The 23,511-nt window shown below is 45.5% G+C and overlaps 1 protein-coding gene across 2 annotated transcripts in view; it reads right to left on the bottom strand.

Annotated features, from left to right (window-relative positions):
- LOC126278407 (sodium-coupled monocarboxylate transporter 1-like) overlaps positions 1-23,511 on the bottom strand; it is a 172,488-nt gene that overhangs the window by 106,318 nt on the left and 42,659 nt on the right. For both annotated transcript variants that reach the window (XM_049978511.1, XM_049978510.1), the window contains exons 6-7: positions 22,774-22,841; positions 2,356-2,510 (exon numbers count right to left, since the gene is read on the bottom strand). In XM_049978511.1, coding sequence (XP_049834468.1) covers positions 2,356-2,510; positions 22,774-22,841 — 223 coding nt within the window. The remainder of the gene's footprint in view (positions 1-2,355; positions 2,511-22,773; positions 22,842-23,511) is intronic.

The raw sequence follows: 23,511 nt of genomic DNA, 5'->3' as shown, positions 1-23,511 counted from the left end.
TCTGACTTCTGTAGAAGTGTGGGGGTGGAAATTACATCTTTCAGGAGCCACAGGGCCGCGCGGGATTAGCCGAGCGGTCTTTGGTGCTGCAGTGAAGGACTGTACGGCTGGTCCTGACGGAGGTTCGAGTCCTCCCTCGGGCATGGGTGTGTGTGTTTGTCCTTAGGATAATTTAGGTTAATTAGCGTGTAAACTTAGGGACTGATGATCTTAGCAGCTAAGTGCTATAAGATTTTACACACACACATAAGAGCCAGAGGGTAAAGGGTACATCTCAGATTAATCCGTTGCGCAGATTAACAGAATAGCAGTTCAACCCCAAGCTCACAAGGTGATTGACAAAGATGGGTGGGAGGAAGGCATGGACAAAGAGAGGGGGAGGAGGAGACATGCAGGGAGAAGCTGATTAGGATGTATATCTAATTTCCATACATGTATAGCAATCGCTAAGCATTGCCAGGCTCGCTACTAGAACTATACGCAGACTGACTGACCACTGGGCAAAAGTATGTTATGCTTTGAGAGTAATTCACATAATTTACAAACAGTCATCTAACTCTGGCCGTCATTTACTCAGTTTGCTTCAGCAAGCGATTGTACCACTTGTATTCTCAGCCCCCTCGGTTGATGGCTTCCAAACTGAACTTTAATCCCTTTTCCTGAACATTTATTGTGTGGCTTCTTGTACATAAAGGTTGGACAGTAGAAGAGAAAGGCTGCCTCGCTATCTTAACGTCCTTCGTTCTTTCCGTATTGGATTTCACCAAAATAATTTCAGAGGTCATTCAGGAATATTTTCGGATTATTTTGGTACAAGGGATCAGAGGCCCACAGGTTAATTGCATTTCGTTCGATATCTCACTCTCTCTTATCTTTGTATTTTGTGTTTCTCCGAAAATATCTGCACAACAATCAAATTTTGACACTTTGCACTGTGTGAGTTGTTTGAAGACAATCATGTTGCATTCAGCCACAGCACTTTCTGTTGTTAACTGTAATGTCTACTTTACTCTTCACCCTCAAGCTCGCATACGGTATCTGCGCCGAAAGTGTAGGTGTTTCGCCTCGAGGGTGTTGCACGTGTTTATGTTACACGTTTTGGTAAGTGCATAATATGAAGGGCGATAAAAAAGCTTCCGTTTGAGGGAGATGCTGCAACGTATATGCGATATAGCGCAACTCCGATGCGGGTATATAAGCATCGAAATGTAGGCAAGGGATTAGAGTGGCATTTGTATCTTTCCGACGTGCATCCGGTAAACGCGTAAACGAGAACTATCGCGACGTCATTGCCGAATGCTCCAAAGCAAGGCCAACGTGCTATTAGTCTTTTCTTGGCTGTCGAACGACATACACCGGAGACATCACTCGGAGGAAGAAGCAGTAGGCACCATGACTGTCAAAAATCACTGTTGACGTAAAACTGCGACAAGGGGTGCTGCCTGCTAGTTCGTGATAATGCAAGGCGCAAATGTCGTAATTAGCCAACGCAAGTGGCAGAGACTCAAGGACCTGCCCTGTAGTTCTGATCTATCCCCACACGATTATCACCCATTCGATCCCTGAAAAAAAGGCCTCGAAGGGTCGACAATTCCTGGCGGACGAGGATGTGCGACAGGCAGTTACTGACTTCTTCACGCAGCAGGAGTCGGCGTTTTATCGAACAGATATCTTCAACTTGGTGCGTCGGTGGGATGATTGCCTCAACGTTCAAGGAGATTTTCCCTGTTTGGCAAATCGATTCTGGAGCATACGCCCTTCGAAAGTAAACCTTTTGATCGACCGTTGTAGACTAGAAGTCTCATCACTGTTGTGGAACTCTTTTTCACAAACTGAAAAATAACTGTAATAAGAAACCGAATAAATCATAATTGCATCATTACTAACGAGCTACCGGAGACCACACGTCTCTTATACAAAACCACTCAATACCCCAGAACAACACCCGAAATCTTGCCAGTGCACGTTACGTTAACCGTGTTTATCAAATGTCTTTCGTTATTGTCTTAGAATTCCAAACATATGCACCACATGGTTCAAATGTCTCTGAGCACTATGGGACTTAACATCTGAGGTCATCAGTCCCCTAGAACTTACAACTACTTAAACCTAACTAACCTAAGGACATCACACACATCCATGCCCAAGGTTCCGGACTGAAGCTCCTAGAACCGCTCGGCCATCGCGGCCGGCCATATGCACCACTCTACGCTGACGACATATCGTTTGAAAGGGGCTGTTCTTAAATCTTGTTTCCATTATGAAGTGTAATTTCAGGACTGACTCACTTTACCTTTCCTAAAACCAGGGGTATATTGACATCGAGTGGGAGAGAGGAGAGTGGAGTGTACTCACAGCGGTGGCTCGATGCGGCCCGTTTCGACGTTGCGGCTCCAGACGACGGCCAGTCCGCCAACGTCGACGGTGCCCTTGATGACGACCACCAGCACCGACCCGAACATCACCAGCGACTGCACCACGTCTGTCCACACCACCGCCCTGATGCCGCCCTTGTACAGTGACAAACAAAACACACTGCCTTCACTGCCAAGCAGTTCTGAAAGATATCTACACTACCTAACCGAAAGCATCCAGACACGTGTTAGTGGGCATTAATGTGGAGTGTGTCAATGTGTCGTCTTTATGAGGGTTGATCTCTGCTTAGCCTTGCCGCAGTGGATACACCGGGTCCCGTGAGCTCACCAAAGTTAAGCGCTGTCGGGCGTGGCCGGCACTTGGATGGGTGACCATCCAGGCCTCCATGCGCTGTTGACATTTTTCGGGGTGCACTCAGCCTCGTGGTGCCAATTCAGGAGCTACTCGACCGAATAGTAGCGGCTTCGGTCAAGAATACCATCATAACGACCAGGAGAGTGGTGTGCTGACCCCACGCCCTTCCTAACTGCAACCTCCACAGAGGATGACATGGCGGTCGGATGGTCCCGGTAGGCCACTAGTGGCCTGAAAACGGAGTGAGTGGTTTCATTATAAGCATTCCAAATGCCTTCGAACCTCATGTATTTGCTACCGTAATAGCAGCCCTTTCTTCCTCAGCATTTTGCACGGTGGGGTCTGGAGCGAAGTCGACGTTCTAGCTCATCCCAAAGGTGTTCAATTGGATGCAGATCGAGACTCTAGACCATTTCAGGTATGCTGTTGTCCACAAACCACTGCCTCACGAATGCTGCTTTATAACATGTTTCATTCTCATGCTGTTACAATCGTCGTTCTCGAACTGTGCCTCTTACTGCACACAGTTCACAATGCTGCAAGATATATTCGTATCCTTCTGCGTTTACCGTTTTCTTCAGCTCTGTAAGGGGACCACGCGGTTACCGCAAGTAACATCTCTATACCATAACTCCACCTCCTCCGTATTCACTATTGGCATTACACATACTGGACTCTCATTCGGAACGACGAGGGTTCAAACTCGCGTCCGGCCTTCCTGATTTAGGTTTTCCGTGACTTCCCTAAATCACTCCAGGCAAATTCCGGGATGATTCCCTTGAAAGGGCACGGCCGACTTACTTCCCCGTCCTTCCCTAAACCGATTATACCTATGACCTCGCTGTCTAGTCACTTCCCCAAGCAACCCAACTACACATGACGTTACGTAAAATTCAACATTCGCCATGCATATACCAAACTCAAACCCCTCCATGTTATAGCATGATTCCAAACTTCAAACCACTCGTTTCCAGTTATCCACTTCCCTATGGCGTCACTCTTCATGCCACCTCAAGCGTCGCTTCGCACTGACTTCAGAAATGTGTGACTTATGGGGAGCAGCACGAGCATTAAACCCAGTTATTTTTAACTCCCTATGAACAGTCACTGCGCTAGCTAGACTGCTTGTGACTCTCGAAACTACCGAGTAATTCATAACGCTGATTTCATTCGATTTTTTTTTTTTTTTTTTTTTTTTTACAACCACACACTCCTCAGTGCTCGACGGTTCCTGTTCGTCAGTACACGAGGTCTGCCTGGCCTTGATTTAGGATGGCAACTTTAGAATGCCTGAAATGTCTCTGATGAATCTGTTACACAGTCAATGACTAGTCCACGTCCAAAGTCACTGAGCTCTGCTGACAGACCCATTCTGCTGTTACGACCCCTCTACCGACAACACAGTACGCCTCAGCACCTTTTAAACTAGCAGGTCCGCCCTTCGTGACGTCTAGTGGACAACTCCACATGGTACAAGGTTGTCCAGATGCTTTCGATCATACAGTGTAGATTAGTTACTTATTTATTATTCATTATTTATTCTTCATAATTACAGCACAATATCTAAAAAGCTAAAATAGGCCATAAAGATCACATTTCCTTGGACAATGATAAGTTAAGTATTAATTATTATTTCTGATACTTAAAAAAAAAGAAGATAAAAAGATAAGCTACAACTACTTCTTCTACTACTACTACTACAAAACTACATTAAAACCCCTAAGCAGTTACCCAACTACTACGCTACAATTTGTTTGTTCATTTATTTTGGTGCATTTAACTTGTACGTGGTTGTTTCTGCTACTCGTGGTATTCCGGCCAACAACCATAGGCTATTGGAGTCCTTGGTCATCAGGCACCACGTCAGCAGCGTTTCCACTGCAGCGAGTAATTCCACGCATCACTGTTACTTCTTAAAGTCCACACTTCCATAATCACTTGCATCAACGCAATATACAGGGTATTACAAAAAAGTACGGCCAAACTTTCAGGAAACATTCCTCACACACAAATAAAGAAAGGATGTTATGTGGACATGTGTCCGGAAACGCTTAAGTTCCATGTTAGAGCTCATTTTAGTTTCGTCAGTATGGAGCACGTTATCATGATTTCATACGGGATACTCTACCTGTGCTGCTAGAACATGTGCCTTTACAAGTACGACACAACATGTGGTTCATGCACGATGGAGCTCCTGCACATTTCAGTCGAAGTGTTCGTACGCTTCTCAACAACAGATTCGGTGACTGATGGATTGGTAGAGGCGGACCAATTCCGTGGCCTCCACACTCTCCTGACCTCAACCCTCTTCACTTTCATTTATGGAGGCATTTGAACGCTCTTGACTACGCAACCCCGGTACCAAATGTAGAGACTCTTCCTGCTCGTATTGTGGACGGCTGTGATACAATACGCCATTCTCCAGGGATTCATCAGCGCACCAAGGATTCCATGCGACGGATGCATGTATCCTAGCTAACGGAGGACATTTTGAACATTTCCTGTAACAAAGTGTTTGAAGTCAACGCTGGTACGTTCTGTTGCTGTGTGTTTCCATTCCATGATTAGTGTGAGAAGTAATAAAATGAGCTCTAAGATGGAAAGTAAGCGTTTCCGGACACATGTCCTCATAACATATTTTCTTTCTTTGTGTGCGAGGAATGTCTCCTGAAAGTTTGGCCGTACCTTTTTGTAACACCCTGTAGATGCTTAGGACACTATTTCACACGATGGTCGCCAACCTCAGTCGTCTTCCCTCCATCTGCAGATTATGCTGTCCAGCCTGTAGGGAACATTGATGACTTATGGTCGAATGCTCTGCTACCGCGCGCCGCGGAATTTGAATGCCTGCCAGACGGCATGGAGGTAGAAGACCCCTAGAGGTCTCCGCAACATCGTGGCGTAAGCCGTGGCGGCGCGCGCCTCCTGGCCCACATTTAGTTTGAGGGCGCCACAGTGGAACACGTGGTCCCAGCGGCCAATAGCGGCGCCCCGATCGTGTATTTAAGCGCCTGCCTCTCGCTCAGCCATCCAGTCTCACGCCATGACGCACACTCATGCACTCCGCTGCTCGACTCGCTGCGGCTCACACCGTTACCGTTACGCCACTAGCCCATCGCCATGTCCGGACGCGGAAAGGGAGGCAAACTTGCAGCTGTCACAAAGCTTCTTCTCACGCTGGCAGGAGACGGCCGCGGCAGCAACAAGAAGAAGAGGCGAAGCAGACCGCAGCACAAGAGGCAGTGTTACCGCTGCCAAAAGGTTGGGCACGTCGCCATGACGTGCAGGGAGGCAGTTGCGTGCTTGAAGTGCGCTAAGGCGCATGACACACGCGACTGCGACAGGCCACAGCACATGGCGCCCACGTGCGCCAACTGTGGGGGCGAGCATGCTGCAAACTCGCGCATCTGCGCGTACCTAAAGCAGAGGACGCAAGGCGCCGCAAGAAAAGCGGCAAATAAGGAAGAGGTTGGGGCCTCCACAAGGACCGCGCCAACAAGATGCCGGCGAGGCGGGAATCCCCCCCAGCGCCGCCACCGACGACGCAGCGGCTGCTCTCAAAGCCGCAATGGTGGCAGAGAGGGCAGCCACTCAGAAGGAGCTCGTCGCCGCCCACCGGCAGCTCCAACAGCTGCGGGAGGAACTCAGGCTGGCGACGAAGAAGAAGACATCTGTCCCCGACGCCACCCCCACGGTGGCTCGACAAGCATGGGTGGACGCGGCGACGCAGACGAGTGTTTCGCCGCGGACGGACGCAGCAACACAAACGGACGTCGCCCCGGAACCTGGAGACCAGGAGACGCCCATGGACGTTGCGCCGTCCTCCCCTTCCCCAACTTCCGACGGGAAGTTGAAACGAAAGGGGAAACAAGACGAAGAGCGTGGGAAGCTGTACTCCGACGTCACACCCTTCCCTGACAGCAGCAACATGCTCGTGGTACTGACGAAGATTGCCACCAGGTTGCGGGACGGGCGCTTCAATGCGCAGCTAAACACCTACCCCTTCGCCCAGGTAGAAGGGATACAGAAGCCCTCGCTACCCCACAAGTCGTTGGACTTCCGTGGCGGACAGAGAGCAATCATGCTTGAGTTCGCCACGAGAAAGGATCTCAACACCATCAACGCGAACCCCGTATTCACGCCGTGCGACTGGGAATTCATCCTGGGAGATGCAGTCGCACGGCTGAGGAAAGAGGTTCGCGACGGGGAACAACAGCTCACAGCAGATCTCGAGACAGCTATCCAGCAAGCCGCGCGCGAGGTAATGAAGACGCAGAAGAACAAAGTACACCGCTAGCATGTTCGCATCCTAGCAGCCAGGTGACATCGACAACCAACGCCAGGACAAACCATCACTAGAGGATATACCATCAGACACCCAGCAAGGAACAGGAGGATAGGCCGTAACAGGCCAGAACTCCAACAACCTCGGGCCAAGGATAAGGCCCGTCACGTTAGCGTCAGCCAGCCAGTCTAATCTTGCGTGAGTCCCTGGACATACTGCCTTGCCTTAGACAGCGTATTTACTTTCTTGTTCTGTGTACGAGTGGACGTAGTTTTCTTGTGATTGTGTTGTTTCGATCTTGTTGTTGTTCGTTAGGTCCTTCGTTGCTCGTGTCCATCCTTTTCCGTTTAAGTTGTTGTTCGCGGGCCGCTCTGTGGGTCCCGCCGCGATGAAAACAAATGCCTCGTGAAGTCTTCTTTGGCCTTCCTAGATACTGCAATATTGTCCAAGATGCACCAGATTGACCAGCTCCTTAGTGCTGCTTTGGGATTCTACATCCTTATTACCTGACGTCCATTACCCAGTGCATCTTCATAGAGCTGGCAGTCCCACAATGTGTGTTCTGGCGTGCCCACACTGCTGCACGCGCAGATATCATTTATTTGATTTTCTATAGATACGTGGCATAAAGGCAAGTCAGGTAATGTAGCAGTCCATTTTACGGGTTAAGAAATCTCATTTTTAATCTCTCCCTGATGTTAGGGAGAAGTTCGTATGTTCTCCTGCTAGTACCTGAAGCGTACCATTCATTTTGGCACAGTTGTAATATGCGATTATTTATTGCCTTTTTCGAACTGGCCTCAGTTCCAAGCACCCTTCGTACTTCCATTTGATTGCCTTTCTGTAACAAGTAAAAGTCTCTAGTGGACATAGTAATAAAATTACTAGCAAAGTATCGTTGGGGTTAGTGCCGTAAGCCCCCGTTAATCTTATTAGCACGGCTCGTTGAACTCTTCTCACTATTGAGGCTTGCTTTACTACCTGCAGTTTATCATCGCAGACTCTCCCACTATGTCCTACGACTGATGTTAATATAGATCGGTGGTATACTCTAATTGACTTGTAGGGAAGCCGAAATTGCCTAATTTCAATGGTTATAATTTTATTCGTTACCTTTCCTGCCTGGATCCTCTACAAAGTTACGACGTTCGTCCAGAAATACGCCTACACATCACGTTACTGCCCTTCTTCTAATCGTTATATCATTTAATTTTATTTTAGGGATTCTTATTAAGTTCCCTTCCAGCAGGAGGTACATTGTTTTCTGACATGCTAGTGACAATTTAACACTTCGACGCCATCCCTCAAGTTCGTGGAGGGCCGCATTCCATTTGTCTTCTATAATTCTTCTTGAGTCATCACTTACGACTAACAGCACGTCATCTCTAAATGCTACCAAACCGCTTATGTTACCGCTTTCATGTAACTTCTGCAGTATGGGGTCATGTGCTACATCCCAAAACAGTGCACCACACACTGGTCCCTGCGAACAACCTTTTGTTATTGTCTTTCCTGGGCATGTTAAAGAAGCATGTCGCCCGTCACAATAATCTGTCAGGCAACTATACAGCGCTTCTGGACGCTCCAAGTCTCTAAGGCGAGCAAAGAAAGACGGTCACCATAGGTTATCAAAAGCTCAGCAACATCAATCATTATCGACAGAACGTACGTAGAATGAGTTATCTGTCGATAGCGAAATCGCCTTGTTACTTGCGTCTTCAGTTGACTTGCCTCTTCTAAACCTCTACTGGTGAGAGCTCATCCCGTGTAGTAGTCTCTGATCTTGTAATCTTTTATATAATAGTTGACGAGATCGAAAGACAAATTGATGTGTAGGGCTTGGGTACCATTGGATCTTTATCATGCTCTTTACTAATTATTACCACCTCAAAGTTCTTCCACGATGCAGGGGCCCTTCCTTGTAAAAGACACTCACTGTACAGATCGCACAAATAACTAGTTGGTCACATAAGGCTTGTATTACTTCGGCAGGGACCCGTCCTGTCCTGGAGATTTTTTTCTTTTTCGGCGTTAAAATTATATGCAAAATTTCTTCTTGTGCGAAGGGGTACACAAGTATAGTGTTCCTATATTCGTCCCCTAACATTTTCCGTAATCTATGCTGATCATCTGTCTCGCCTCCTTCTCCAACGACAGAAAATATTGTTTCCATTAGCAGGGCAGCTATCTGTTTATTTAATCTGACGAACGTTAACAAATGCAGTGAGATCATGTCCTAGAATGTTCCGGAGGTAAAATAGTCCCCCTTTCGGATCTCCTGGCGGGGACTACTCAAGAGGATGTCGTTATCAGGAGGAAAAAAACTGGCGTTCCACGGATCGGAGCGTGGAATGTCAGATGCCTTAATCGGGGAGGTAGGTTAGAAAATTTAAAAAGGGAAATGGATAGGTTAAAGTTAGATATAGTGGGAATTAGTGAAGTTCGGTGGCAGGAGGAACAAGACTTCTGGTCAGGTGACTTCAGGGTTATACACACAAAATCAAATAGGGGTAATGCAGGGATAGATTTAATAATGAATAGGAAAATAGGAATGCTGGTAAGTTACTACAAACAGCATAGTGAACGCATTATTGTGGCCAAGATAGATACGAAGCCCACACCTATTACAGTAGTACAAGTTTGTATGCCAACTAGCTCTGCAGATGACGAAGAAATGTATGATGAAATAAAAGAAATTATTCAGATAGTGAAGCGTGACGAAAATTTAATAGTCATGGGAGACTGGAAATCGGTAGTAGGAAAAGGGAGAGAAGGAAACGTAGTAGGTGAATATGGATTGGGGCTAAGAAATGAAAGAGGAAGCCGTCTGGTAGAATTTTGCACAGAGCATAACTTAATCATAGCTAACACTTGGTTCAAGAATCATAAAAGAAGACTGTATACATGGAAGAAGCTTGGAGATACTGACAGGTCTCAGATAGATTATATAACGGTAAGACAGAGATTTAGGAACCAGGTTTTAAAATGTAAGACATTTCCAGGGGCAGATGTGAACTCTGACCACAATCTGTTGGTTATGACCTGTAGATTAAAACTGAAGAAACTGCAAAAAGGTGGGCATTTGAGGAGATGGGACCAGGATAAACTGAAAGAACCAGAGGTTGACAGAGTTTCAGGGAGAGCATAAGTGAACAATTAACAGGAATGGGGGAAATAAATACAGTAGAATAAGAATGGGTAGCTTTGATGGATGAAATAGTGAAGGCAGCACAGGATCATGTAGGTAAAAAGACGAGGGCTAGTAGCAATCCTTGGGTAACAGAAGAAATATTGAATTTAATTGATGAAAGGAGAAAATATAAAAATGCAGTAAATGAAGCAGGCAAAAAGGAATACAAACGTCTCAAAAATGAGATCGACAAGAAGTGCAAAATGGCTAAGCAGGGATGGCTAGAGGACAAATGTAAGGATGTAGAGGCTTATCTCACTAGGGGTAAGATAGATACTGCCTACAGGAAAATTAAAGAGACCTTTGGAGAAAAGAGGACCACTTGTATGAACATCAAGAGCTCAGATGGAAACCCAGTTCTAAGCAAAGAAGAGAAAGCAGAAAGGTGAAAGGAGTATATAGAGGGTCTATACAAGGGCGATGTACTGGAGGACAACATTATAGAAATGGAAGAGGATATAGATGAAGATGAAATGGGAGATACGATACTGCGTGAAGAGTTTGACGGAGCACTTAAAGACCTGAATAGAAACAAGGCCCCCGGAGTAGACAACATTTCATTGGAACTACTGACGGTCTTGGGAGAGCCAGTCATGACAAAACTCTACCATCTGGTGAGCAAGATGTATGAAACAGGCGAAATACCCTCAGACTTCAAGAAAAATATAATAATTCCAATCCCAAGGAAAGCAGGTGTTGACAGATGTGAAAATTACCGAACTATCAGTTTAACAAGTCACAGCTGCAAAATACTAACGCGAATTCTATACAGACGAATGGGAAAACTAGTAGAAGCCGACCTCGGGGAAGATCAGTTTGGATTCCGTAGAAATGTTGAAACACGTGAGGCAATACCGACCCTACGACTTATCTTAGAAGAAATATTGAGGAAAGGCAAACCTACTTCTCTAGCGTTTGTAGACTTAGAGAAAGCTTTTGACAATGTTGACTGGAGTACTCTCTTTCAAATACTAAAGGTGGCAACGGTAAAATAAAGGAAGCTAAAGGCTATTTACAATTTGTACAGAAATCAGAATTCAGTTGTAAGTAGCCGGCCGCGGTGGTCTCGCGGTTAAGGCGCTCAGTCCGGAACCGCGTGACTGCTACGGTCGCAGGTTCGAATCCTGCCTCGGGCATGGATGTGTGTGATGTCCTTAGGTTAGTTAGGTTTAAGTAGTTCTAAGTTCTAGGGGACTGATGACCACAGATGTTAAGTCCCATAGTGCTCAGAACGATTCGAACCATTCGCAGTTGTAAGTGTCGTGGGACATGAAAGGGAAGCAGTGGTTGGGAAGGGAGTGAGACACGGTTGTAGTCTCTCCCGATGTTATTCAATCTGCATATTGAGCAAGCAGTGAAGAAAACAAAAGAAAAATTCGGAGTAGGTATTAAAATCCATGGAGAAGAAATAAAAACTTTGAGGTTCGCCGATGACATCGTAATTCTGTCAGAGACAGCAAAGGACTTGGAAGAGCAGTTGAACGGAATGGATAGTGTCTTGAAATGAGGATGTAAGACGAACATCAACAAAAGCAAAACGAGGATAATGGAATGTGGTCGGATTAAGTCGGGTGATGCTGAGGGAATTAGATTAGGAAGTGAGACACTTAAAGTAGTAAAGGGGTTTTGCTATTTGGGGAGCAAAACAGCAGATGATAGTCCAAGCAGAGAGGATATAAAATGTAGATTGGCAATGGCAAGGAAAGCGTTTCTGAAGAAGAGAAATTTGTTAACATCGAGTATAGATTTAAGTGTCAGGAAGTCATTTCTGAAAGTATTTGTATGGAGTGTAGCCATGTATGAAAGTGAAACATGGACTATAAATAGTTTGGACAAGAAGAGAATAGAAGCTTTCGAAATGTGGTGCTACAGAAGAATGCCGAAGATTAGATGGGTAGATCACATAACTAATGAGGAAGTATTGAATCGGATTGGGGAGAAGAGAAGTTTGTGGCACAGCTTGACTAGAAGAAGGGATCGGTTGGTAGGACATGTTCTGAGGCATCAAGGGATCACCAATTTAGTATTGGAGGAGAGCGTGGAGGGTAAAAATCGTAGAGGGAGACCAAGAGATGAATACACCAAGCAGATTCAGAAGGATGTAGCTTGCAGTAGGTTCTGGGAGACGAAGAAGCTTGCACAGGACAGAGTAGCACGGAGAGCTGCATCAGACTAGTCTCAGGACTGAAGACCACAACAACACCAACATCTCCTAGAAACTTTAGACTGTGGAGAGAGAGTTTTCTGTGAAGTTATAAGAGCCATGAACTGTATGAGCATGCTTAATGACTACCAGCTAGGCTTTGAATTTGCTAGGCTAGGGACTGAACCAATATTTGGCGTAACCAGAACTGAACGTGCTCTGCTCCGAAACATGTTTTCTCGTTATGCGGCGAACTTACCGTTTTAGCTGAAAGAAATATCATTCATATAGCAGCTTTCTGTGGTCGCTGCGTAATTTATCACCAACAAGTATGTCTGAGAGCATGAAGACTATGTAGAGGGAATGTGCATAATTGTGCTTGGGATGAGCAAATTGATCAGGAACAGCTTTCGTTTAACCATTGTACATTAAACGAATAAAATAAAGAGGAACTGGTGGCCCAATGTGCATTTAAGTTCTTAATATACAATGGTGATCAAAAAAATTATGAACACTGTCCATCATGAGATTCAATACTACTTGTGGTGTTGCATGTACGTGACGCAGTAAGGAAAATACACAGCTTGACAACTGCTAAGGAACAACTGACACTTTGCTAAGGAGTAACTGCCAATTGCTATGGAACAACAGACAATTGCTACGGAACACACGACCAATTACAGTAAAAGGAAATTTAGAGGGCGAGACGTGTTAACTTCAGCAAAACCTGTGCACGAACGTTGTGTATGCATTCGACAGTTCGTGCAGTATTGTGTTCGAAGAAGTTATTGTTGTACCTGTTAGTGCGACATTCTGTGTGGTACGGCAACTTGTTTGCAAGACATCATATGTGAGCTTATAATCATGGACGAGCAGTTCGACAGCTCGAATACTGTCAAAGTATCAGCACTGTGGTCACAGCAATGGGCGTGTCCAAAAGTGTCATCTCCCGATCAAACAGTGCCACTGAAGGTGTAAGTGATATGTGAAAGCATGCTGGTTATCGTAGACTGACCACCACATAGCAAGAGGATCGATACGTAGCCCTAGTGGCGAAAAAGAACAGACATCTCACTTCTAGGCAGATCGCTGCAAATCCTGAAACCGCTACCGGCACACGTGTCTCTGCCATAATCATATCACGGCAATTTGCTCAGGTGTCTTCATGCTCCGATGCCTGTTAAATGCATCCTACTGCAGTCAACCCATCGACGAGAAAGAGTTCGTTGATGCAGGGAACATGTTGGTTTGGACCGGAGTGCGTTCTGCAATGAATCTAGCTTCACTGTGGCAAGTGATTCTGGCCACCAGTTATTGTGGTGAGAGAGGACAAGTTACTCTCTCATCTATTTTTCGTATACAGAAAATGATTAAAGATTTTGTTAGAACTTCACCTTGAGCGAGACTCTAGAGAGATATCGGCCTGAGCAGATGTTGATGGAGCCTGGTAGGGCGCTAAAAGCATGAGGTATTTTTATGGTTCTTAGCTCATGGAAACAGCATGTTTGAAGTTGAAAGCAATTGGTGGCGAGCCCATCCCTCAGTAAATCTTGCCAGACAGGTCCACAGCCACACAGGGCAGACAGAGCAGCCCCTCACTGAGACAGGTCTCCAGCCGAACAATGCCACTATACGTGCACTGGCGCCAGCCGAAGGCTGGGCTGCGGGCGATGAACTGAAGGGATGCATCTGCACAGTGGATTCGTAAACCGGGCAGTGTGTGCAGAGCCAGGCGTAGTAAAAATTCGCAAGGTTTTGGGTTCGCCAATACTGCAAATAGGCCTGTGACCCACTTCCATTGGCCGCCTCAGTTGTATAAGAAACTCCAGCGTCTCAGAAACGTTTAGAGATAGAATCTTTATTACACCTCATAGCTAAGACTAACAAGCTCCAAGGCATAGGCGATTTAGATAAAGATGTTTAAGATTGTATCTGTTCGGTCGTTGCTGCGGGAATCAACGCGACTTCGGAAAAAATTATCATCCCCCTCTGCAAAAACTGAAAAAAGCTATTAATTGGCGGTTTCTTCTTTATCCAGAGACGCAGGTTTCTTAGCTCTTGCCCTGGTTCGACAGGAGTTTGTGCTGTCGTGTAGGAGTGGAGATTTAGCGCCTCTAGAGCCCAGTGATTGGCTCAAGATGGCGTGAAGGCGGTGTCGTTCGTGCACTTTGCGGGAAAACGGATTCTTTCTCTGAAGTGGTGCGAAGCACTTGGGTGCTGGACTTTGGTCTGGTAAGACGACCTCTGGTCGATGCTCTGGCATGTGTGATTGGTGCTTGCGACCTGTCCTGAGACTGACTGCACTTGCGAGTATTTTAGACTGAGGACTCTGTGGTGAAGTTCTTACTGTACCAACAGTGTGACTTAAACGTCTCGGACTACTCGTTTGCCGAGGGCACACTTATTCGTTTTTAGTTTACCAGTCTTGACATTTGGTATCCTTGTGCACTCTGTCTATAAGTGAGCGATATTGGTCCTTGGTACGACCAGTGAACGGATGTGTCACACACTGAAATCTACCGTGATTTCAGGGCTCTGGTAGAGAGTAAATTGCGATCTGTCTGCCTGATCGCTAGACCGTGAGATTTTTGCGTTTCTTTCGTGGCCGCGATCGATTCACAGGTGCCACCTTACGTCTCGCCTCCGCCACACACATCTCGCCAGCTGCAAGTTACATCGTTGCTTGAAGAAAACAGGGTAACGTACTGCTGCTCCGGCCCTTGTCAGGGCGTACAGAGGTCATTCGCCACTTGCTCTCAGCTGCACCTATATAAACTTCTGTAGATTTGAAAAATCAAAGTCTGCTCAGCATCAGATCAATTCAGATTGCGTTATCCACATTTTTAGAACCAGAGTACTTGTGGGATCACTTCTGCTCCCCAGGATCCTCGCCCATTGTGTTCTTAATCCTGCTGTTAGTTGTTTACGGTATCCAATCGCAACTTGTTTAGCATTATTTATGTCTGTCTTTGTTTTGGGAAAATAATGTTGTCAGCAAACTAAATTTTGCATACATTGTCAATCATTTTATGCAGTCAGCCCTATGGTTTAACTTTCACTGGAGACACTGGAGAACACTTTACACATCACAGTTTGGTCATGAATATCATAGGTATGGACTCTGCGTTATGATGTTGGCAGGCATTACACTCAATGGAAAAACACTGCAGCATTTCCTTGCACGAGGTACCGTTCCACCACTGTGGTATTGCAGGGAGATTGTTCTGGATCATGCGCATCTATGTAGGAAGCATTTCCCGATTTTTTGTTTATGAAGACAATTCCCTCTCTCACCGGACCGCTGAGGCGCCGGACCTATTGGAAAATGAAGATACCAAAAGTATAAAACGGCCTGCATACTCCCCGGATCTAAACACTACAGAACATGCATCCCTTGGCAGACGTGTTCCTCAACGAATAGCTCCTCCCTGAACTGTGCAAGAACTATAATCCACCTTGAGAGATGAGTGGGACAGTAGCCTCTGAGGACTCCACAACAGCTTATTAGGCAGCATCAAAAATAGGTGCAAAATGTGCATTAGTAACTAAGGAGGGCATCTTCGTTACTGAGAGTGCGGTATCAACCTTTATGTTGTAAGTCCGGCATGTGTCAAACATGAACGTTATTTGTTATCGTGCTTTCCAATGTGGCGAAATCTTTATCATTTTTCGTTATAAATCTACCACTCCACGGATGTACTGTGGTTCATGTTGTCCAACATTATCTGAGACCACCCCTGTCCAGCAGTGTTTCTGTTCCTTAGTAGTTGTCAGTGTGTGTGAGCGGAACAGAGATAAATTGAGCATCATTCTGACGTCGACAAGGTCTGCAAATGGGGAAATCCACTGACATAAGCGACTTTAAGAATGTAGATTTGTGTGGCCTAGTTCCTGGGAACGAACAGCTCGGAAACGGCAAAGCTGTTCGTTTCTTTCCAAGGTACTGTCGTCGGTATATGTGGGATCTGGTGGTAGTCATTGGGAATCACGAGTAGTCAACAAACTGTTCGACATCCACACCTCACCGCAAAACGTGGAGGTCAGAGGCTCGCTCGCTCTTTTAAGCGGGATAGAAGTCGATCACTGGTAGATCTGTCGACAGAGTATAGTGTTGCTACTGTTATAAGTGCTTTGGAACACCATCCAGTGCAAATAGTTAAACAAGGGGCTATGCGACAAAGGCCCCTATTTGAATCAACTGCATTGTTAATTACGATTATGGTGGGTGCGGTACTCCCACGATTGGCCCATGGAGCAATGAAAACATGTTACTTAGATAGAATCACATTTCTTGTTAGACTATGTAGATGGGTGTGTGTTTGGATACACCATCATGCAGAGGAACGACTGCTCAAAACACGCACCGCAGCATGGGTACAGGAAGGTGGGGTGTAGTATCATGTTAAAGGAAACATTCATTGGGCTTCTGCATGACCTATGGTAGTAAGCGAAATCACTATGACAGCTGTAGATTTCATCAACCGCACCCCTCCCTCCCTTCATGCTTAGTATCTTTCCCAACAGCGATGGCGTTTTCCAACAGGATAACTTCTAATAATTTCCGGGTATGCAGCCGGATCCCGTCGACATTCTGCCACGATATTTCGACCCAGAGACGTCCGGCCATCATCAGGTGAGTACACAATTACTGAAGAACCCAGGTGCAGTCGCAGTATTTATGCCGATTCTCGCGCACGTCAAGCTGCCAGCTGCGTCAAGCTGCCACCACCCAGCACAAATAGCAAGTGTTCTCAGTACCTTAATACATCGAGCGCATGTAATATCGGACGATGAAAACCTCCACGCAGAATTAGAACACTTGGAGAAGGTTTTTAAAGAGAATGGCTACATTTCACACCAAATAAGAAAGGCCATGCGCAACTGTCATAACAAGAAGCAGCACACTGAGGACGCTGATGACGACTTTAAATCAACTGCGTTTCTTCCATACACCGGGAATGTGTCGTCGAAAATAGGCCGATTACTGAAGAAGAATAAAATCAAGGTTATCTACCGTCCACCAGCAAAGAACCGGGCCCTGGTTGGATCCGTTAAAGACGATTTACAGCTGAAGAAAGCAGGCGTCTACAAAATTCCCTGTGAATGTGGCTCTGCATATATTGGCCAGACGACAAGAACTGTCCATGAACGATGTACAGAACATGAAAGACACACCCGTCTGCGGCAACCGTCAAAATCGGCAGTAGCAGGGCACTGTATTTCATTGGGATATTCAATGGAATACAATGGAACAAAAATTTTATCTCCGGTTTCCGGATTTTGGGATTCCGTAATCAAGGAATCAGTGGAAATTCGTCTTGCCGATAATCTTATAAATCGTGACAACGGCTTTCAACTGGATAAAAATTGGAATCCTGTTATTAAAATTATACATTCACAGCGGAATAGACAGCGCCATTCGATACTCAATGACTAGATGATCTTTTACTTTCACCACCGATGGCAGCACGTACAACTCGGCTATACCGCGCATGTCAACACGTGACGCATGCGCTGTAGGATGCCAGTACATTTAGCATGCGCGAGATTCGGCATAAATACCGCGACTGCACCTGGGCTCTTCAGTAGTTGTGTACTCACCTGATGATGGCCGGACGTCTCTGGGCCGAAATATCGTGGCAGAATGTCGACGGGATCCGGCTGCATACCCGGAAATTATTAGAAGAACAAATACGCCGGGAAAATTTCAGAAGTCACATCAACAGGATAACTGTCTGTGTCACAAGACCAGAACCGTACTACAGTGATTTGAGGAGAATGATCATCCCGTTGATTTTTAGGCACCAAATTCCCCTGATACGAAACTGATGGGACACCACAGGGTGCCCCATGCACCCCGTAAATCAGCAGCCTGCAATTTTGCGGGAACTGCGTGACTGTGCGTACCACTGGAAACCTGCCTAGGATTTGTCGAATTCATGTGAAGTGGAATCGCTGCTATTTTGCTTCCAAAAACGGTCCATGACGCTGGTAAGCAGGTGGTCACAATGTTTTGGCTGACCAGTGCACATGGCAAATGGCTGATAACTCACAAATACGTGATGGCAGGTTACTTAAGCAAGATCTGTTCAGAAATGTTTTAGTTACTACAAGTGACTGAAAAACTAAGATGAATCAAATATCTGGCTGCACTTGAATTACCGATCAACCGTACCATAAATTTTGATACAACTCAATGCCATATGATCCCTAACTAGCCACAAATCTAGCTTGGTAATTTGGTCAGATTATGAATTTACTCACCTACAACAATTAACAGGAGGGAACAGAGTATGTACAAAGGTATTGGCACCACGATAAGATAATGCGTGAATCCTTTATTTGGATAAAACCGTACACACGACCTGGGATTCAGGACGTAAATCCCATCTTCAGGCGCTACAAAAGACAAGGGTGACTACTAGGGACAGTATATAAAACTATATAACTCAAAAAAGGGTCCATACAAATGTGTATATTCGGTAATAGCTTGGTTGTGTGCGAGAAAATCGTGCTAGTCGTATCAAAAATCAAGGGACATGCGAGATCCCATGCGGGTAAGTCATGAAAAGATTCGTTGAGTCAACCATCACCATATCGGATAAACAGGGCCTCAGCGGAAAAAAAGAGGAAATGAAACAACAAATAAACACTCATTGCCACGATAGCGCAACCTACGAACGAAATACGAATGGCCAGGAATGTTTCATAAGCTATAAAAAAGTAAAATGAAGGCATACAAGCCACAGAATGCCAATTTTGAACCTCTGAAGTAGCGTACATTCAAAAAAATTGGCTTTAGAACGGTAATGAGATGCCTCAGTACATATATAAGCCTTAGAAAGGTCGTCGCCAGAACTAATACCGAGAACGGGAGGGACAACCGAAGAAAATGTAGCTATCAACAGGTCACACCACCATCTTTCCTCCCAAACGACACCCACTACTCATAGCGCAAAAACTATGTTACTGAACGAATGGCGTCAACTAAGATAAGCCTGGTACAGAGCGAACAATGACTGGTACGATTTGCCGGTACGCATTCAAAGTATGGCCTGAAGTTCTCTTGTTTTTTATAGCTTCTGAAGATTGGATTTATATCCTGAGACCAGGGTAATGTCTATGATTTTATCCCAATACAGGCTTCGTCAGTTACAACTGGTGCGGATTTATTCGTCATGAAAATTTTCACTTACTGGAAGGCAGTGCGGGAAATTATCACAGTATTTACATTCCCGTCTGCACACCCGTGAGAAACGCTGAAGGCAGTTTCGTGGTGTGTGCACTACTGAAAATTTTGTTGACAATTCTTTGGCGTGTGGCGCAAGCAACGTCCTCAAACGACACGAACAGATCCTCTTGTTTCGGATGAGCAACAAGAACGTTATTCGCAAAGAATTTAACCTAGGAACCATTAGCGGAAGATGACATCACGTGCCTAACCACTGCAACACCACAGAACAAGTCTAACGACCATTGTCAAGGCCCAATGTACATAACTTTGTATTTTACTCTTATCATATGCGAGCAGTAAGAGCGCCAATATACAAGGGTCATTCAATAAAAAGTCGGAATTTGTTTTAAAGAATCCAGGGAGAGGATGGAATACAACATGTATATCTCCTCGAGTTTTATACGCTTGCGCCAGCACTGAACAAGTTTCTCAAATCCAGGTGCAAAGAATTATTGGGGGTAGGGGGTGGGGGAGCGTGTGTAAACAGTTATGCACTGCTTCCTGGACTTCCTCTTAATCAGCAAGCCTTGAATCGCTAATAGCTTGTTTCAGTCGGTCGAAAATGTGGTAGTCTGATGATGCCAGATGCGGGAATGCGGTTGGTGGGGCAAGCAGACGGACTTCTGGTCTAACTGCACGCATCCATGAACCTTTCTTTCATTAGTAAAGTCAAATGTTTTGGAACCCACCTCTCACACACTTCCTTGAACATCAGTACGTCATGGACAATATGGAGGGGAGATTCTTATTAATGTTCACCATTGTTGCAATATCACTCACCGTAATACGACTGTTTTCCCGTATCAACTCATCGACTCTCGCTTTGTTCTCCTCCGTGACAACACAGGTCTGAATCTTCAACACTCTCAAAAACATTGGAAGAATAGGACCTCTGACCAGGTCGCCGTCATTCGCAGCAACGATGGTCATCCAGGTGGTGCAGAACTGCGATTCACTGCTGCACACAATGCGACACCACTCCCCCTAACGACGCCTCTCCAAACGCATCCGTTTCTGTTGTGCTGTTAGCGGCAGCCCCCGAATGGGACGGTGATTCTGCAGTCTGGCTGCTTCTAGTGTAGGGCCAACAGCGCTACTGTGACGTAAGATTGTTGGGGGCCCGTTATTTGTTCTCGGATAGCAATCGCAAAGCTGAAGGGGCTACCATGTGCTTGTGCACAATACGGCGATGTTCTTGTGTGGCGATTAGATGTGATCGACTGGACCCTTGACTGGGAGTATCCCTGCTCTCATGTTCCCACGCCGTCGCACTGTCACTTGCTAATACCCGACAAATCTGGGTGACCTGTGATTGGTCCAGCTGTCCATATGGAGACCCACTTTCAAAATCGGTCGCGTGCTGATAACTATATCTCACATGTGCACGTGGTATCTCCATGTCCTTCACAAAGATCATTGAACATCTGACACCGTTCACATCCATTATATACCCTACTAGGCCTGGTAATAGCACTAATGAGGAACAACACTAATGTACTCTGGTGGACGTCTTGGCACAGAGAATGGCAATGCTAATCATTCACATAAACATCGATGGTGTAAGAGTAGGCTTCCGCAGCCGTTGTCACTATCAATAGAATTCTTCTGGGCTGTTCACCGCACTGACTGCATATAAAATTGTCTGACATTTCGGCCATTACTGCAAACGGCCTTCCTCAGAGCTCTGTGCTGAGTTAACTAACAGTCAGTCAGCAATTTTATATACTGACAATACTGTCGACAGCCCAGAAGAATTCTATTGACGGATGGAATGTACGTGTACAAAGCTACATCCACATCCAGCCCTGCCCTGTGAGTGCTTAATTTCCTTTGTCACGGAGTATTTTTGGAACCCAATATACGAGTGTCGTTCAATTAGTAATTTCCCTACTTTTTTTTAAAAAACCCATTAATATAGAGAGAGAAACATCTTTGTCGGTGCTTCACATTTGATGTTTGTGCTGTGCGCTGGTGAAGTTTGTAACCGTTCTGGCATGTGGAAGAGCCGTAGTACAACGTCAGAATAGCAAAGTGCTGTTATTGAATTCTTGCGTGCAGCAAAAGAATCCGTGGTGAACAATCGTAAACGTTTGTGTAGTGTATGGCGATGCTGCAGTTGATAGGAGTACAGTTTGGAGATCGGTAAAGAAAGTTACAGCCTCTGTAAATGCAGAAACAGAGCTCCATGATCATCCATGCTCGGGTCGTACTGTCACAGCCACTGCTCCAGACATGCTGAATCGTTAGGACGCCATTATTGGTGCCGAACGGCGCATCACAACTCGACAAGTGGCTCTACAGTTGTCGGTCAGCACTGGAAGTACGTCTGCAATGATTATAGACTCTCGGATATTCAAAGAGGTGCTCACAATGGGTTCCACGAATGCTCACAGTGGACCACATGATTCAAAGAAAGGCCATTTTATCTGAATTGTTGGAGAGTTTTTTGACCGACGGAGAGGCCTTTCTGTCATGAATCGTTACGGGGGACAAAAGCTGGGTGCATCACTTAGTGCCGGAAACAAAATGGCAGTCCATGGAGCGGCATCATCATCATTCACCACAAAAGAAGAAATTCAAGACAACCCCCTCTGCCAGAAAAATGATGGTGACAGTCTTCTGGGGTTGTGATGGAATCGGTGTGATGCCAAGGTCAACCACCAATTCAGAGGCTCACGTGAAGACTCTGAATAAACTCAAGAACCGTTCCCGACGTGTTTGATCGGACAAAAATCCAACAGAAATCTTGCTCCAACATGATAGTGCACGCCTACACAAGTCTGAGAACCCGGGATCATATCGCAAAATGGGGTTGGGCATCGTTGCCTCGTCCACCCTACAGTCCAGACCGGACACCCTCGGACTTCCATCTCTTTGGGCCGCTTTAAGATTCTCTACGGGGAAATCACTTGGAAGATGACGGGAGTGTCAGTCATGCAGTGAAAACATGGCTACACCTACAGGACAAGAGCTTTTACCAACAGGGATTACATGTTCTTCCACAAGGTTGGCGTACGATCATGATGGAGACGACGTAGAAAATTAGGACATGGACAAAACATACTGATTTATATTGTCACCAAATTCTGATTCAACAATAAATATGTTCTGAGACAAACAATGTGAGCCATTACTTATTGAACGACCCTCGTACACTAATGCTTAAAAGAAGTAGTTGTAGGCAAACTTACCAAGCATGTGTAGAAAATGCAGACAATGCAGACTACAGGAGAAATGATGCGGAGATCGACGCCAGTAACTAAAAATAAAACAAAATTATGATAACAATACTACAATGATAATGTTGATCAGAGAGAACGAAAGGTAATCAAGAAAATGTTAGATCCAAATTATACTGAAGAAGGAACAAATAGATTAAGATGATAATAGAATAAGGGCAACTTAGAAATGGGAAAGTGTATCAACATTTATTCGCTTTCTATCCAGGCTACAATTTTATGGGCATATTAAAAGAATAAAACTAAGCTAACCGACTAGAAATTTCATGGTATTCTACGAAAGCAAAGCAAAAACTGAAACAATAAAATAGAGCAGCCAACAATAGAAAACCTGAAGGAAGCAAGGATAGCGCAACATGATATCGAATATTTTTTCAGGTGACTGTAAGCTGCACATACACTGTCCAGTCACGTTAATGCGACCACCTGTCAGAAACCTGAATAACCACCTTTTACAGCGCAGAGATGCAGGAAGGAAGTCAATGGAATTCTGTAAGTCACCGACAAGGATGTGGAGCCATGCTGACTCCAGTGCTGTGGCCAGCTGTGCTAGATTTCCCGATTGAGGATCAAATTGTTCAAATGGCTGTGATCACTATGAGACTTAACATCTGAGGCCCTCAGACCCCTAGAGCTTAGAACTACTTAAACCTAACTAACCTAAGGAGATCACACACATCCATGCCCGAG

This window comes from Schistocerca gregaria, chromosome 6 (assembly GCF_023897955.1).
Source record: "Schistocerca gregaria isolate iqSchGreg1 chromosome 6, iqSchGreg1.2, whole genome shotgun sequence".
In the NCBI taxonomy this organism is placed as follows: domain Eukaryota; kingdom Metazoa; phylum Arthropoda; class Insecta; order Orthoptera; family Acrididae; genus Schistocerca; species Schistocerca gregaria.
Note: the sequence above shows the minus strand (reverse complement) of the source record. Positions and strands in the feature narration are given on the sequence as shown.